The sequence below is a fragment of the Neophocaena asiaeorientalis genome, unplaced genomic scaffold (assembly GCF_003031525.2).
Source record: "Neophocaena asiaeorientalis asiaeorientalis breed wild unplaced genomic scaffold, Neophocaena_asiaeorientalis_V1.1 scaffold82, whole genome shotgun sequence".
Lineage (NCBI taxonomy): Eukaryota > Metazoa > Chordata > Mammalia > Artiodactyla > Phocoenidae > Neophocaena > Neophocaena asiaeorientalis.
This window is the reverse complement of record NW_020173068.1, coordinates 3,382,666-3,398,728: the sequence shown is the minus strand read 5'-3', so window position 1 is coordinate 3,398,728 and position 16,063 is coordinate 3,382,666. Positions and strand designations below refer to the sequence as shown.

Here is a 16,063-nt window from a genome sequence, read left to right as displayed (position 1 = left end):
CTGGAGGTGGAAGGGGACTGAGAGAGAGGGATGCAGGGAGAGGAGTGGGGCTCAGTGAGAGAAGAGGGGCTTCAAAGGAGACGTGAGTGCAGAGAGAGGAATGAGGATTCAGTGAAATACACGGGGACTTGGTGAGGGTGAGAGGGTCTCAGAGAGAGGCTGGGGGCACAGAGAGGAAGCTGGCAGAACAGAAGGAGATGGGGCTCAGAAGGGGAGCTGTACACTGAGAGGGGAATGGGGCCTGGGGGCATGAAGACTCAGGTAGGGGAACAAGGGACAAAGGGGAGAATCGATCTGGGGAGGGGTGGGTGCCCACCATCCACTGCAGCTCAGGGAGGAGGAGGCCGGGCCTCTGGAGGGCGGCACCAGAACAAAGCCCCGGAGAGCAGCCCGTCCAGAAGCCGCCTTCCCAGCTGACAGACCCTGAGCTAATTATCTTTAATGAGCAGCTGGGCCCCCTTTCCTGGGATTTGCATTTGCAGTGGAATCAGCACAGCAGCACCTCTGTGGATGGCAGCCGGGACTAGCCTTCCGGGGGGACGATTCCAGGAGCCGAGGTCAAGTCGCAGGAGGGGCTTCCCTGGCCTCGCGCAGGGCTGGGGAAGGTGTCATTTTGCCTCCCCTGCAGATTAGGGGATTTTGGAAGTCAACATCCACTGGAGGCAGGGGCTGGCATCAATTATCCATCTCAGCCATGGCCAGGGGTGCGGGTCCTGGGGAGGGTACCGGGGTTGTAGCCCTCACAAATCCTAGGATATTAGGCTTGGAGCCCCTTAGATAGTGCAGCTAGCCACCGTTGCAGAAATGAGGGAATGGGCCAGAGAGGGGCAGTGTGTTGCTCAAGGTCACACAGCACAACAGAAACGCTTGTGAGCCTGTCTGTGGCAGCCACTGTCCTAAGCCCGTTCCTGAGTCCTCACTAGCAGCCCCATGAGTTGGTAAAAATAGTCGTCCTATTATTAACCCCATTTTACAGATGAGGACTGAGCAGTCACATAGCCTGGAGGCCTCACAGCTGGTCCCTGCAAGGGTAGTAGGGCTCTCAGACCTGGGCTTCCCCTGACTATGGGGGCTGACAGTGCCTCTCTCCCCCTCATTCCCCTCTCTGCAGGGATGCCAGTATGTTTTGTGCCCCTGGCAGGGTTGGGAGGTGAGACTTAAGTATAAATAAATAAACAGGGAGCAGATGGTGGGGGGGGATGGGGGACAGGCAGGGGCAGGGCCAGGGCCTCCTACTTCTCCCTGGGAAAACATTACTGGGCCAGAGCAAATGGATTCCAGACTTAGGGCCTAAGAGCCCCCTCCTCAGCCCTGCTCTCTTGTCTGCTGGTCTGGGAACTGGCCCAGCCCTTGGGAGAAATGGTGGGCTGGGGCCCTGAATCCTAGGTTCTGCCCATCTCTCATTTCCTCTCTTCTTCCTGTGTGACCTTGAGAAAGTCATTTTACCTCTCTGTGCCTCCATTTCCCGATCTGTCAAATGAGTGGAAGGAGAATGAGTGGAAGGAGGTGGTCAAGTTTCTGCTCAAGGGCCACCTCCTCAGGGAAGCCTTCCTTGATTACCCCAGGAAGACTCTGTTAGAGCAACAGCTTAGAGTATCAAGGAGAATATGGGTATTTGTGTCTTTCATCCCACAACAATCTATTCAACAGATATTTGCTCACAGTCTACTATGTGCTGGCCACTATGCTACCCTCAAGGCTGAGAGTTTTTCTCCATAGCTCCAGCAGCTGGCTCACAATAGCTAATAAACACCTGTTTTGTAAATGAATGAATGAGTGGGTGGATGAAAGTGGAGATGAGAAGCTGTGATGTTTCCCAAATATGGAAACTGCATCAGTGGGGTGATGGTGGGAGTGGACCAAAGATGATGTGGGTGAACAGCAACAAAGTATTAAATAACAAATTCGCCATGAGAAAGTCATTTACTGTCTCCCAGATTTTCCAATAGGCCAAGGAGAAATTCTCCAAGGATGCTGGTAACACCTTTCTAACACCTGTGGATCACTGGTGTGCTCTCACTCTCTCTTTCTCTCTCTCTCTCATCTGGAGATAGCTGGACCCAGAACTTCTACAGGCAATGGTATTCAGCTAGAATTTGAGAACACTGTTTTGTTTCCATTTTACTCATTTTTGTCACTTTTTATTTGTGGTAAGGGAGTCTGAGTTTCCATTTATGTTTGGATAACGCTGGTGGGAATGCAAACTGGCCCTGGAGAAACTTTGGAGAAGTGTTGGCATTTTCTGATAAAGTGATTGTCTGGGACCAGGCTGGTGCTGGGGGCCTGGTGTCACAAGGGAACTTGTGACAGTGATGGAAACGTTCTCTGTTTTGATTGAGGTGGTGGTTACATGGGTGTGTATATTTGTTAAAATGTGTTGCGCTGTACACTTTAAATGGATGCATTTTATTGTGTGTAAATTATACCTCAATAAAGTTGATTTAAAAACACATATATTGAATATATTTAAATTGCAGTCGGCCTCCCAAGGCTGACTGAAGATATTATGTACAAAATATATATATTTAAGATATTAAGCACAGAAGCCCTGTGGGCGTGGCCAAGTCATGAAAGTTGTCCAACACACAGCACAGTTTGGGAAACATGGAGTCAGTGAATAAATGGATAGATAGAAGACAGAATAGTGAACGGATGGGTAAATGAGCAAGTGAATGAATATCTACTCCATTTATGGTAATGAGTCCATTCTCCACAGCCCCAACATATCAGGTGGTCTTGATCAGGGGTTGTCCTTTCTCAGCTTGCCTAGCCCCTGTGACGGAGAGCTCACTACCTGACGACATAGCCCTTTCCAATGTCCGAGCATTAGGACTATGTGAAAGACCTTTCCTCATATTAAGTTGGTCTTCCTGGTAACCCCCTGCTCTCTGTGGCTCCACAGACACATCTGCTCTCCTATCTGGGGACAACCCAAATGCCCCCTACCCCAGTCTGCTCTTCTCTCAGCTCTTCACCCCAGATGCTTAGCTGCTCTGCATACTAGGTTCCGCTCGCACAGAGCTTACATCATAGAAGGGCAGTAGGACAAAGAACGTGTACACAGGCAAATAAACAAAATAATTACAAACTATAAAGGAAAAAAGCAGGGTGAGAATATTGGGGAAACTATGGGGGAGATGAGGGAGCAAGGGAAGGCCCTCTAAGGATCTGATATTTGAGCTGAGTCCTAAAGGCTGTGAAGAAGCCAGAAGAACCAGAGGAAGGGCGTTCCAGGTAAAGGCAAGAGCAAGTGCAAACGCCCTGAGGTCAGAAAGCAATTGGAAACTGTGAGGCAGCCAGCCTGGCTGGAGTGGGATGGGGGTTGTCGGGGGGTGGGAAGGGCAGGTCATTCAGGGCATCGATGGTGAGGAGCCTGGAATTGTTTTCTAGATTCCATCCTCAAATACTTTTAAGCAAATGGTGTTATAATATGACTTACATTTTAGTAGACAATAAATACATACTGAATCAAAAGTAACTGAAGACCCTTCCAGTTCCAGCAGTTCGGTACTTCCATAGTGATAATGATATGCCTTCAAAGGACAGTGAGTGGCCTCCAGAATGGGTCTGACTAGGTTTGAATCTTGGTTCTGCCTCATCCTTGCTGTGTGACTGTGGGCAGGGGCCTCATCCCTCTGAGCCTCAGCTTCCTCATCTGCAAAGTGGGGATAATAGGTGTACCCACCTCATGGGGTGCTTGTGAGGATTAAATGCCTCTACGTTTGGGAAGCATTTAAATAACATGGTAAGTGCTTTCATTTGTTAAATAAAACAAAAAAAGGTGAGGACACAGAGAGCAAGATGATTAATCCTTTTTCAATCTCTTCCAGTCCTGGAGAGAGTCCTGGATTGGTGGAGGTGGGGTGGGTCTCTCAAACAGTTGCTACTGAGAGCTAGAGGAAGAGAAAGAGGGAGAGAGAGAGAGAGAGAGAGATTGCACAGCCTCAGTCAGATATGGACAAAGTTAGTAACAGTGTTATATTTACACTGTTTACATTGACAGTCACATTTATTTATGTCACACGCTACTGATTTCCATTTAGTCCAGCTATCGCATTTCCTTGAAAAATATTTGTTTGTTTAAGTAGAACAAAAGCAAATAGATTTAACAGTTTAAAAACAGTGGTCCCTGAAGGTGATACTAAGCACTCCTGTCCCAAGTGGCCCAAATTGCGAAGGAGGCTCTTGACAGAATTTTAAGAAACATTTTTCTAACTTCATCTCCTCTTTGTGCCCTTGAGGAACTGGAGGCCCTACTGTGTGTCCTGTGCTTGGCCGAGTCCCCCAGGACACCAGCAGCAGAGTGGGATTCACCCCGGGGACTGTGTCTACATTCTGGCCTGCAGTGAAGTTTCTGGAAAGGGCCGGTGGACTCTCAAATCTGGGGGTCGCCAGAGTCTTCCCTCTCACTCTCATCCCTCAGATCCAGTTCCATTCGTTGGAAAATTCTGGGGCTCCATCTTCAAATCACATCCAGGTTCTGATCACTTCTCTCCACCCTGATCCAATCCACCAACCATCACCTGGGGCTCTGGTGACAGAGCAGCCTCCACTTCACCCCCTTCCCATACCTGCTCCACTCAGCAGCCAGAGCCACCGGGTCCCTCCTCTGCTCCAAGCCTCACGTGGCTCCCAGCCAAAGTCCCAGGCTGACGGTGCCCACCTCTCCCACCTCGTCAGCTGCCCAGCCCAGCCTTGTCCCATCCAGGCTGCCCCCACCACACTGGCTGCCTTGCCGTTTCTTGGGTCCTCCAAGCAGGCTCCCACCTCAGGGCTTTTGCACGTGCTATTCCTCCTGCTTGAAACACGGTTCCCTCTGACATCCACAGGGTTTCTTTCCTCTCTTTTCAGGTCGATGCCCCCTCCTCAGAGAGGTCCAATACCTTAATGAAGTTGATATTTCCCATCTCATTCTTTCTTCTTCCCCTGCTTTTCCCTCACAGCCCTTATCACTATCGGATATTGCAGTTTACATTTTACGTATATTTCGTGTGTTTTTCTTGCTCTTCTCCCCTGAGTGGACTTCAAGAGAATGAGAGTTTCCATCTGTTTGGTACTCTGATGTTCCCAGCACCTGGAGCAGTGCCTGGTGCCCAGTAGGTGCCTGGGAGAATGAACGTCCAGGGAGTGTGTGAAGGGTGGGGGGCAGCCACTCCCAGCCCCCTCCGTGGCCCCTTGGTCCCCTCTCTGGGCATGGCGTCCCTCTCTCCCTGCCCTCACCCCCTCAACCCGCAAGGGCACCACAGGACAGCGAAGCTTCTCTGTCAGGGGAAAGGTTTTCAGATGCAGGCAGACCCTCCTTCAACTCCTCCTCCCCCTACAAGCCCAACAGGAACCAGCAGGTGCGGTGCCCTCCACGGAGAGTCCTCAAAAGACAGGGGGACTCGGGGAGGACACATGTTGGGTGCACCTGGGCAAGCCAGGGACCTGCTCCCAGCCCTGTGTCCTCAACTGGAAGGAGATAAGACCAATGAGCAATGAACAGCTCTTGGGGAGCCTATTTTACAGACAAGGAAACTGAGGCTCAAGAGGTGAATTTGTCTCTAGGACAACTGGAGCCAGGGTTCCCTTCTCTGTAAAAGGGGTGTGATAACTCCTCCCTCCTAAGTTTGCTGTGAGGATTAAACGAGTTCAATAAAGCCTTTAAGCCTTTAGTAGGGTCTGGCACACAGTAGGTGCTCAAGAAATGTTGGCTACTATTGCTGTCGTTCTGTGAGGTGAACGTGCTCACCAAGGTCCCATGGCCAGCAGGTGTTAAAGCCAAGATTCAAACGGAGGTCTGTCGAAAGTGATTCCCCCTCACAACCACAAAATAATAACAATAATAGTAATGGCAGCAACAACAATAATAGTAACACCATCACCAGCATTTTCCACCCCATGCTGTAGCTCTAAGATTGTCAGGTGGCAGCACCTGCCCCGCGCCCACACCCGGGGCCACTGGCGCCGGTGCCTCCTGCCCCGCCCCCGCTCCCTCCCGGGGGACAGGTCGGCGGCCCGCACAACCTCCCGCTGTGGGCGCCCCCAGATCCCGCCGTCCGGGGAGCCCCCGCGGGGGAGGAGAGCCCGGCTCCGGGGCTCTGGAAGGAGCCGCGCGGCCTGGAAGACATTACACGGCTGTCGGCCGGGGGGCGTCGCGCGGAGTTCCGGAGGGGGTCCCGGCGGCAGCGCGCCGGGGGAGGGGACGGCCCCACCACAAAGCGCGCTTTGTTCTGCGCTCCCCCTGGGAGCTGGAACCAATGGATTGGCGGCAGCTGAGGTCATCTGTCAGGCAGCGCCGGGGGGTCAGGCCCGGGGAAGGGGCCGCCGGGGAGGGCGGGGCGGATGGGCCGGCGGGGGGTCCGTGTGTGCGGCCGATTAACCCGGCTGCGCTCGCCAGGCCTCTGCGGCAGGTCGCTGCTACGCTTCGGGCCTCAGTTTACCCATCTGTCCAACAGGGAAGATAATTTCCTCCCTATCCACCTGTCGGGACGACTGCATCCGGTACGGAAGTGATGATGATGGTATGATGATGGTGGTGGTGGTGGCCTTTCTGTAATGAGCACTCCCTATGTTCCTGCTCGACAGAAGATCTGGAGTCGGGATGCGAACCCCAGAGGCTGCCTGGGAACATGGAAGCAAATGTGGCTTGTCTGGGAGGCAGGGAGGGATGCCTTGCAGCCCCTATCCGGACCAAGGCAGTCAAGGCCTCTCCCTGGTTCCCAGCTTTGACCCTGGATGCCAGACTTGGCCTACCTTTTGCCAGGGCTGACAGGTGGAGCCGCCCAGACCTAGCCCAGGGAGCCTCTGGAGCCCATCCTTGGGGGCCCCCTGGTCGAGGGTAGAGTAGGGCTGCAAGCCCCCACCCTCTCCAAGACAGGTGTTTTTTTCTGACTGGAGACAGATCAGGGTCTGACCACTTTACCCTCATAAAACTGATCCCATTTATTAATTCATTCACACCCCCATCTGCGTGTGCCTCAGCATTCCTGTCCATACAATGAGACAATTAGGATCCTAACCATTCGATACAGGGCCCCCTGGGGGATGAGGCCATCGAATCCCCAGAAATTGCCCGAAAGATTTGTGTGTGTGTGTCTTTCTGGAGAAAGGGCTCACGGATTTCTTTCAGATTCTCAACTGTGTTCATGACCCAAAACAGGTTAAGAAGCACCGGCTGGAGTGCAGGACGGAAAGCTGCCCCCCAAACTCTGGGAAAAGCACTTGGAACAGCCAATCTGGAGAGCGATTTGCCAGCGCCTATGCACCGGCTAGACGGTCCCACTCCTACGTACACAGTTGAGTGAGCACAGAGTTGATGGCAGAAGGTGTTCACAGCAGCAAATAACAGTAACCCCGTAAATGGCCATTAACAGGAGAATGACTAATACATGGTTATATACAGACCCTGGCATGCCATGCAGCAATTCAAAGAATGAGCTAGACCTATGTGGAATTTATTCATTTAACACAGTTATTGAATAACTGCTATGTGTCAGGTGGTTCTTGGCACTGGGCCTACGGTCATAAGACAGATCAGGTCCTGCCTCGAGAACTTACGTTCTAGTGGACGAGAGAGTCATAAACAGTAACAGAAGACAATTGCAGGGAGTGAGATAAATGCCATGAAAAAAATAAAACAGTGCAGTGATAAAATGATGGGGGAGGGGGCTGTTTTAGACAGTGTGGTCAGGAAGGCCCCTCTGAGGAAGCGACCAGAATGAGGGATACTCTGGGAGAAGAGAAGAGGCACTAATGGGGTGGATGGCTAAGGTGCATCACCAGGGAAGAAATGTGATCTGCAAAAGAAAGTAAAAAAAGAAAACATTCCTTACTTATACGCACACACACGCAACTACTAAGTCAGAAAAAGGTCTGGAAGGGTATACACCAAATTCATGAACATTGACAAGAGTAGGGAGGCACTAGGACTCATGGTGGGCTTCTGCTTGCTTCTCATATTTTATTTTGTTAATATTTAATTATTTAGCATTTTGTTATCTTAATGTTTAAAAGGTGAATGTATGCACATATAACTTGTGAAAATGAAATGTTAAAAAAGTCTACCGTGGTGAAAGGGTTGGTCCCAGGACAGTAAGGGAAATAAGGGGTCCCTACACACTGCCTTTCACTGGACGCAAGTTCCCTGGGGCAGTAGTTTGTTTGGGGAGGGGACACACTTTTGGATCAGGGGGACCCCAGAAGAGGCATGTAGCTCAGCCTGGAGGATCTGGAAGCTTCTTGGAGGAGTTGCCGCCTTTGCTGAGCTTGAGACAATTTGACACAGCACACCACCCAGCGTAGAGACCCTAGTCCTAAGACAGGCCTGGAGAGGTCATGATGTGTACAAGGCCACAGAGCAAGATTGGACAGGTAAGTAAACCTGAAACTCCAAACTCCCAGCCAGGTCTCCTTCTCCTACCTGAAGCCCTGGCTTCTCTGGGCCGCTGATGGGCATCCCTCACAGCCAGACACCTTCCATCCATCCCCTTCCCACAGCAGTTGCTCAGTGGGCTGGAGGCCCAGCCTAGCTCGGGCAGGCCAGAAAGCAGCACCACCTGCTGGCCTAAGTGGGAAATGCAGCTCTCAGCCTCCACGGAGAGCAACCAGCAGGTTTCACCCTTCAAAACCCAGCTCCTCTTCCTTAAGAACGACAATCGCTCCCGCTCCAAGTGTGTTGTGCAGCCTCCTCCCAGTGCCTAGCAGTATGCCTAGCGCTGCCTCCTTGGGCCTTACCTGTATGAAGGGAAAGTCCTTTCAAGAAGGGGTAACCACTGTGCTACTCTACCTCAGTGGGTGCAGGTGTCTTACATGAAACAGTGGCACCTCATGACAGCGGCTTACAAAGCATGCCCTCAGCTTCCTCACCCTCACTACAAACCTCAGGGGTAAAGTCCATTAGACGGCTTGGGAAAAGCGCCAGGGAAGGGCCTGTCCAATTTCATATGGAATTGGTGCACAAGCTGGTTCCAGAACGTGGATCTCCTGGGACCCAGCTCTTTCTTCTCCATTGGAGGTGAAGGGGGCTGTCACCGTATTTGAAAATAATCGATGCTATCTAGATCAGTGGTTCTCACCTTGCGGTCCCTCAACAGCAGCATCAGCATCACCTGGGAATTTGGCAGGAAAGCAAATTCTCAGGCTCCATCCCAGACCTTCTGAATCAGCAACTCTGGGGGTATGGTCCAGCCATCGGTGCTTAGCAAACCCGTCTGAGAGCCTGAACCATTGGTCTAAAGCAATTATGCCTCCCTTTTTATTAAATAAATTTTTATTTGGGAATGATTTTCAATTTACAGAAAAGTTGCAAATATAGTACAGATAGTTCCCATACACTCTGCACCCAGCCTACCCCAATGTCAACATTCGTAAAATTATCTAAAATCCAGACCTCATTCAGATTTCCAGTTTTTCCATTAAGGTCCTTTTGTTGTTGTTTTTTCAAGATCCAATCCAGGATATCACACTGCATTTATGACTACATACCTTTTAAATTCCATTGGTCACCTCAGTCATCTTTCCCTGGGACAGAGAATGGGTGGGAAAGCTGTTGTCTTTATTACTGAGCAGGAGAAACTGAAGCTTGAAAACAGCAAGTGACCTAGTTCCCTTAGCAGGGCAGTGAGAGCAAGGCCCGCCTCACTCTGCACCCTTCCCCTATCTCTTCCCTTCCCCCCAGGACTCTAGGATTTCAGAAGTCCCTTTGGAACGTCCCACCTGGCCTACCCATTCCCCCTAACCCACCAGTACAGATGATGAGAGATGCCCCTCCTAGAGTGGGCCCAGCCCCGGGAGAGACCACCCACTGCCCCATCACTTCCTTCCCTCTGCAGGGTCAGGACAGTGTCTAGTGTCTTAGTGACCTCAGCCTGGACAGAGCAAGGATCTGTACAAGAGAGAAAGGAACTGTTATTTGCTTATCCAAAGTCATCTGTGATAGGTGGAGAAAAATGCCATGAATCCTTTGTAGTTTCTCCAAGAGGTGTAGTCTGTTTCCCCATCCCTTGAATCTAAGCAAAACTTTTGATGTGCTCTGACCAGAAGGACTTAGCAGAAGTGACATTGTACCAATTCTGACCTAAAACTCAAAAAAGCCTTGGAGCTTCTCCTCTCTCTCCCCCTTCCTCTTCCCCTCCCTCCACACACACACACCTCCCTCCTTCTCCCTCTCTCTTTGAGCCCTGATGATATCATGAAAATAAGCCTGAACTAAGCTGCTGGAGAGGACACATGGAGGAGAACCAAGTCACCCAGCCAATAGCCTACCTACTGCCAGACAAGTGAGTCAGGCTATCCGAGACCATCCAGCCCCATCTGGGGTGACAGCTGATTGCATACAACCCCACGAGTGACCCCAAGCAAGATCAGCAGAACTGCCCAGATGAGCCCAGCCCAAATTGCCAACCCAAAGAATTTTAGGCAAATAAACAACTTGTTTTTAGCTGCCAAGTTCTGGAATGGTTTGTTGCACAGCAATGGCTAACTGATACACAATTCCTCACTTCTCTCTTGTTAAGGGGATTCCAATATTATTTAGGAGGCAGTGTGCCAGTTCTAGGAGATGGGATATGATTGATTTACTGAACTGTGACAGCTGTGTTCCTGCCATCTTAGCTTTCTTTGCAGCTAGGGGTGGCAACTGTACCTGGTTTGGGCCAAGAAGACCTAAGTAGAAATACACAGGGGAACAGAGCAGGAAACAGGCCTCTGAAAAAGGCCTGACTTTATGATAGAAGTTGACAGGTCCAGCTGGCTGGGCCCTTCTTCCTCCCCAACTCCGCTCTTCCTTGAACACAGTCATGATTGCTGGAGGTACAGCAGCCATCCTGTGACCATGAAGTGACATGCAATGTGGGAAAGGCCGAAAGGATCCCAGAGACGTGTGCCATAACTTTGCTGAGTTGTTAAACCAATACCATTAGCCAACTGTCTCCGGAATTCATGCTATGTGGAAAAACAAACTTCTCTGTGTTTAAGCCACTGGAACCTAGGCTTTCCTTTACTTGCAGATGAATGTATTCACACGATATGATATATAGAGACAGAAATGCAAAAGGATCCTTGTCCTTGGGAATCTGGAGCCAGCAGCACGTGACTCTCCAAGCCCATCACCTTTCTCATCTCACCCTCTCAATAATCCCTCAAGAGCAAACACACGACCCATTCTCCCTGAGGTGTGAAGTGGGGCTCCCACACTGTTCAGTCATGAATCCAAGGTCTTGCAGCTAAGAAAGAGGGTGCTTCGAGTTAGACCTGCCCCCCAGGCACAAAGACAATGCACCCCTGCTACACCTTCGCATGGCTCAGCCCACTGGAGGCCAGGTGCGTCTTCCGGGTTCGTGGCAGTGGTGGTAGGTGCCAAGGAGGCTGTTACTGCAAGTCTGGCGTGGAAGCACCCAGGTACACCCTTAGGTCCGAGAGGGTGGACTGGACAAGCTTGGCAGGGATGGTTTCTCGCTGCAGCTGCTGGTAGGCTGCATAGCGGTGGCAGCCCCCAAAGGAGTAGAAGTAGTCACCACCCTGAGCCCCTTTGATCCAGAGGACGTCGATGGGGGGCACGCTGTCTGGATCCTCCTGGAGAGAAGAGGGTGCAAGGTGAATGAGCGTGGCACAGTGCTGGACAGTTTGCAAAGCAGACTTTATTAACCTGGGCTGAGCTCCTCCAGGTGCTCACGCTGGCTCGTGCTGGCTTGTGAGAGGCAACTGTTACACAGAGGCAACTGTGAGTTGGTTGACAAAACCTTGGTAGCATGAAAATCAGCCACAGTGAGAGTATTTACACCAGGGAAGTGGGCAGATGCTACAAATCAGGGCTCCCCCAGGTTGTTAACCATTCATCAGACCACATGTATATTATCTGTCACTGTTCTAGACTCTGGGAATAAGGTACAGACACAGCCCCTGCCTTCATGGGACTTTGGTCTAGTGGGGCTGATGGAATGGAGAAGTGAATGTTGGAGTGATAAATGCTATGAAGACAGTAACGCAGGTTGACATGACAGGGATGGGGGTCCACAAGGCCTCTCAGAGTTGACAGTGGAGCAGAGACCTGAACACAGAGCAGTCCCCTGGGGAAGACAGAGAGGGGGAGTCATTTAAAGAAAGAGCCTGACTGCCAGGTTCAAATCTCAGGTCTGCTACTTAATTGCTCTGTGACCTTTGGCAATTCATATTTGTGCCTCAGTTGCCCGATCCATCAAATGGGGATGAAGATGACACACCCAACTCATAGAACTGTTGGGTTTAGTGAGTTAATAGACATAAACTGCTTCAAACAACACTTGGCACATGGAATGTGCTCAATAATACACACTGTGTATTAGCCGTGGGAAGGGCATTCCAGGCAGAGCGAACAGCAAATGCAAAAGGTCTGAGGCCAGAACAGGCTCACTGTATTGCAGGCAATGGCAAGGAGGCCAGTGCGATCAGAGTGGACTCGGGGGATTGAGAAGTAGAAGAGGTCAGAAAGGTAGCAGGGGGTAGGCCCTGGAGCGTTTTATTTATCTTATTTTTTTCTTCTAGTTTTATTGAGATATAATCAACATACAGCACTATATAAGCTTCAGGTGTACAACATAAATGATCTGACTTACAAACATCATGAAGTGATGACTACAGTAAGTTTAGTGAACACCCGTCATCTCATATAGATACAAAATTAAAGAAATGGAAAAAAAATGTTTTCCTTGTGATGAAAACGCTTAGGATTTTACTCTCTCAACAACTTTCATATATAATGTACAGCAGTGTTCATTATGTTTATCATGTTGTACATTACATCCCTAATGCTTATTTATCTTATAATTCAACCACTGCACCACCAGGGAAGCCCAGAAGTTAGTACCTTTTGACCACCTTCACACACCTCTCCCTCTCCTTACCCCCCTCCCCCCCAGTCAATCATAAAGCTGGTCTCTTTTCCTAAGAGTTTGTTTGTTTATTTGTTTTTGAAATATAATTGACCTATAATACTATGTTAGTTCCTGGTACACAGTGATTGGATATTTCTATACATTTCAAAACGATCACCATGATTAAGTCTAGTTAATCATCTGTCACTACACAAAGATACTACGTAGTTATTGACTATATTCCCCACACTGTACATTTCATACCCATGACTCATTTACTTTATAACTGAAAGTTTATACCTCTTAGGCCCTGGAGGAGGGTGACATGATCTGAAGAACATTCTAGAAAGTTGTCCTGGGAAAGCAGGCTTGGTGAAGTGGACAAAGGCAAAAGCAGGAAAGACAGAGGCGAGGCCTCAGCAGGTATTCACCAGAAGTGGCTGTCCTGGGTGAGGGCATGGAGGGGGTCAGGCAGAGGTAGACAGGTTTGGGACATGTTTAGGGGGAAGATCCCGGGGGAGAGGTGAATGTGAGGAGAAGAGAAGGAGGAGAATATGAGTTGACTTCCTGTTACGGGCCTGAGCATCTAGATGGAGAATGGGTAGTCCTCTATATAGGGAAAGGCTGGGGCAGGGAGGGATGGGGTAGGGGGGAGACCGGATTAAGTGTGAGCTGCTAGAAGACCTCCCACCACGGGCTCTCGGGTAGTCTCTTATTAGGCTGCTTCGATGGATTCATTATTCCATTTATCCTCGAAATGATTTTCAAGCAGTAAGACCCAGCAGTTGTAAGCTGGGGCTCTTGAACCAGGCACACCTGAATTTGAATCTCAGCTCCTACCCAGAGCAGTGGGGTGGGGGGTGGGGGGAGTGTGGGCAGGGGTGGTAAGCAAGCACCCTTGACATTGGGCATTGTTCCTCATCTGCAAGATGGGAACAGACACCCTACAGGCTGCTAATGAAGTCAGGGAGCTGATGCAAGTGAGGCGCGGAGCACAGCTTGCCCGGCAGTGGAGCAGCAGAGAGAGGCAGCTGTGCCAGGTAGGCCTTGTGCTGGGCACCAGAGGTGTGACGATGGATGGGCAGAATAACGGTCCCCAAAGATGTCCATGTCCTAATCCCTGGAGCCTGTGAATATGTTACTCACGTGGCATAGGAACTTTGCAGATGGAATTAAGTTAAGGAGCTTGAGATGGGGAGATTATCCTGGGTTATCCAGACAGGCCAAATGCAATCACCAGAGACCTTAAAGGTGGAAGAGAGAGGAACAAGAGGAGGTCTGATGTTGCTGGCTTTGAAGACGGAGGAGAGAGGTCATGAGCTGAAAATGTGGGTGGCCTCTAGAAGCTGGGAAAGACAAGGAAAGGGATTCTCCCCTAGAGCCTCCGGAAAAGAATGCAGCCCCACTGATATCTTGATTTGAGCCTAGCGAGACACATTTTGGTTCTGAACTACAGAACTATAAAATAATAAAACCTGTCTTTGTTTTAAGCCACTACGTTTCTGGTGTTTGTTACAGTAGCCATTGAAAACTAATACAGAGCATATCGTTCTGGCTTGGAAGACAGGTGTCTGAGGCAATTACAAGCCAGTAGGATCAGAGGTATGCTGGTGGGCATGCAGGTGGCTGGGGGCCCACAGGAGGCCCCTAACCCAGCAGGGGCTGTCAGGGAAGACACTGACACTGACAGGAAGAGCAAGAAGGAGTCAGAAACAGTAAGGAGATGAACGAGTTTTACTGGCAGGGGAAAAGCTTGTGCAAAGGCCCAGGAGTGGGAGAGTGCATCCCTGGCCAGATCCATCACAGACAGCCAGGCACCGTGCTAGTGTTATGGAAACAGTCAAGACAGGACAAAATCCCTGCTCCTGTGGAGTTCACATGAGACGGGGAGGAGAGACAGTAAAACACAAACAAATGTAGAATATAACTCAGGTGGACATAAGTGCTTCAAGGAGAAATACCTCAGGTTAGGGGGAGAGCTATAGAGGCCTGGGCTGATGGGAAGCGGGCACCTGACCCAAACGAGGGAGCAAGCCCTGTGGCTACCTGGGAAGCAGTTCCAGGCAGTGGGAACAGCAGTGTAAACTCTAGAACTGAAAGACAATCGGGCTAGCAGTAGAGGTGTTTGGTAGGTCACACATGGCCACCTTCCAAGGGTCTGGGGGAGGGGGACAAGATGCCATGCAGGCCTAACCTGACACACATGTCCCCTCCTTCCCCCAAATTTTCTGCCAGCATCACCCCAGCCTTCTTGAGCACCCTCTCTGTGATGCAGCTGACTCCATCCTCCCCAGTTCCAGTTCAAACAAGGCCCTCCCAGCAGCCAGGACACCCCCAATCCCACTGCCACTGCCTGAAGTGACCACATAGGTTATCTCAGGATAAGGTGGTGGCCATGCATCTGGGCACGGGGGACAGGCTGTGCCACTTTCTGAAGTGCCTGACCTTGGACAAGGTGCTTGAATCCTCTGTGTCTCATTTCCTCGTCTGTAAGAGGAACAGTAGTAGTATCTACCTCATAGGGTTGGCATGAAGAAGCTCAGGCACTTAAAACAGCTCCTGGCCACTTCAGGTACTATATAGGAATCAGGATCGTTATTTTAATCATCTCCAATCTCCCTGCTCAATGACTAAATAGAGGCCCAGAGAGGCCCAGCCACTTGCTCAAGGTCACACAGCGAATGCCGTGCTCCAGCTGAGACTGAACCAGTCCCATCTCGTGTCCAGCGCGACCTCCCTCCTTCGAAGCCCTCCCAGTGGCCGGCTTCCCCCGGGCCTCACCCGAATCGTGTCCACGAGGCTCTGCACCTTGGCTGGGTCCAGCACAGACGGCAGCGGCCGGATGAGCACGCTGAGAGGCACGTTGTGCACCGCGGTGATACAGCCCGAGTGGATGCTGCCTCCCTGCACGCCGCCGCTCTGCCCAGCTCCCTCGGGCGCCCCTCGGCCAGCTCCGGCTCTGCCCAGGGCTCCTCCCGCGCGAAGACCCATCACGCAGCCGCCGCCGCCTGCGCGGTCTCGGGACGCGCCGCCTACTCTCAGGTCTTTAACCCCGGCCGGGCCGTACCATTCCGCGCGGGCGGCGGGGGGCACAGCCACACAGCGCCTCTCTCCCCTGGCCCCACAGTGGTCTGGCCCACCCCGAGCGCCCCTGCGGGACCTTCGCTCGGCTCTCCTGGCGTTGCGGGACGCGTGCGGAGCTCTGGCTCTCCGCTGGGGGGCGCCTCGCCTCC

The 16,063-nt window shown here is 51.2% G+C and overlaps 2 protein-coding genes across 2 annotated transcripts in view; both read right to left on the bottom strand.

The window, feature by feature from the left end:
* The window catches only part of TCF15 (transcription factor 15), a 41,904-nt gene extending 35,640 nt beyond the window's left edge, over positions 1-6,264 (bottom strand). Inside the window, exon 1 of the mRNA XM_024743051.1 lies at positions 5,915-6,264. Within this exon, the coding sequence (XP_024598819.1) occupies positions 5,915-6,264 (350 nt within the window). The remainder of the gene's footprint in view (positions 1-5,914) is intronic.
* A 2,955-nt stretch (positions 6,265-9,219) lies between these two features.
* Positions 9,220-15,837, bottom strand: SRXN1 (sulfiredoxin 1). The gene is made up of 2 exons (XM_024742864.1): positions 15,612-15,837; positions 9,220-11,553 (listed from the first exon to the last, which is right to left on the bottom strand). The coding sequence occupies exons 1-2, from the start codon at positions 15,819-15,821 to the stop codon at positions 11,350-11,352; spliced, it is 414 nt and encodes a 137-aa protein (XP_024598632.1). The 5' UTR covers positions 15,822-15,837; the 3' UTR covers positions 9,220-11,349.
* Positions 15,838-16,063: the final 226 nt, after the last annotated feature.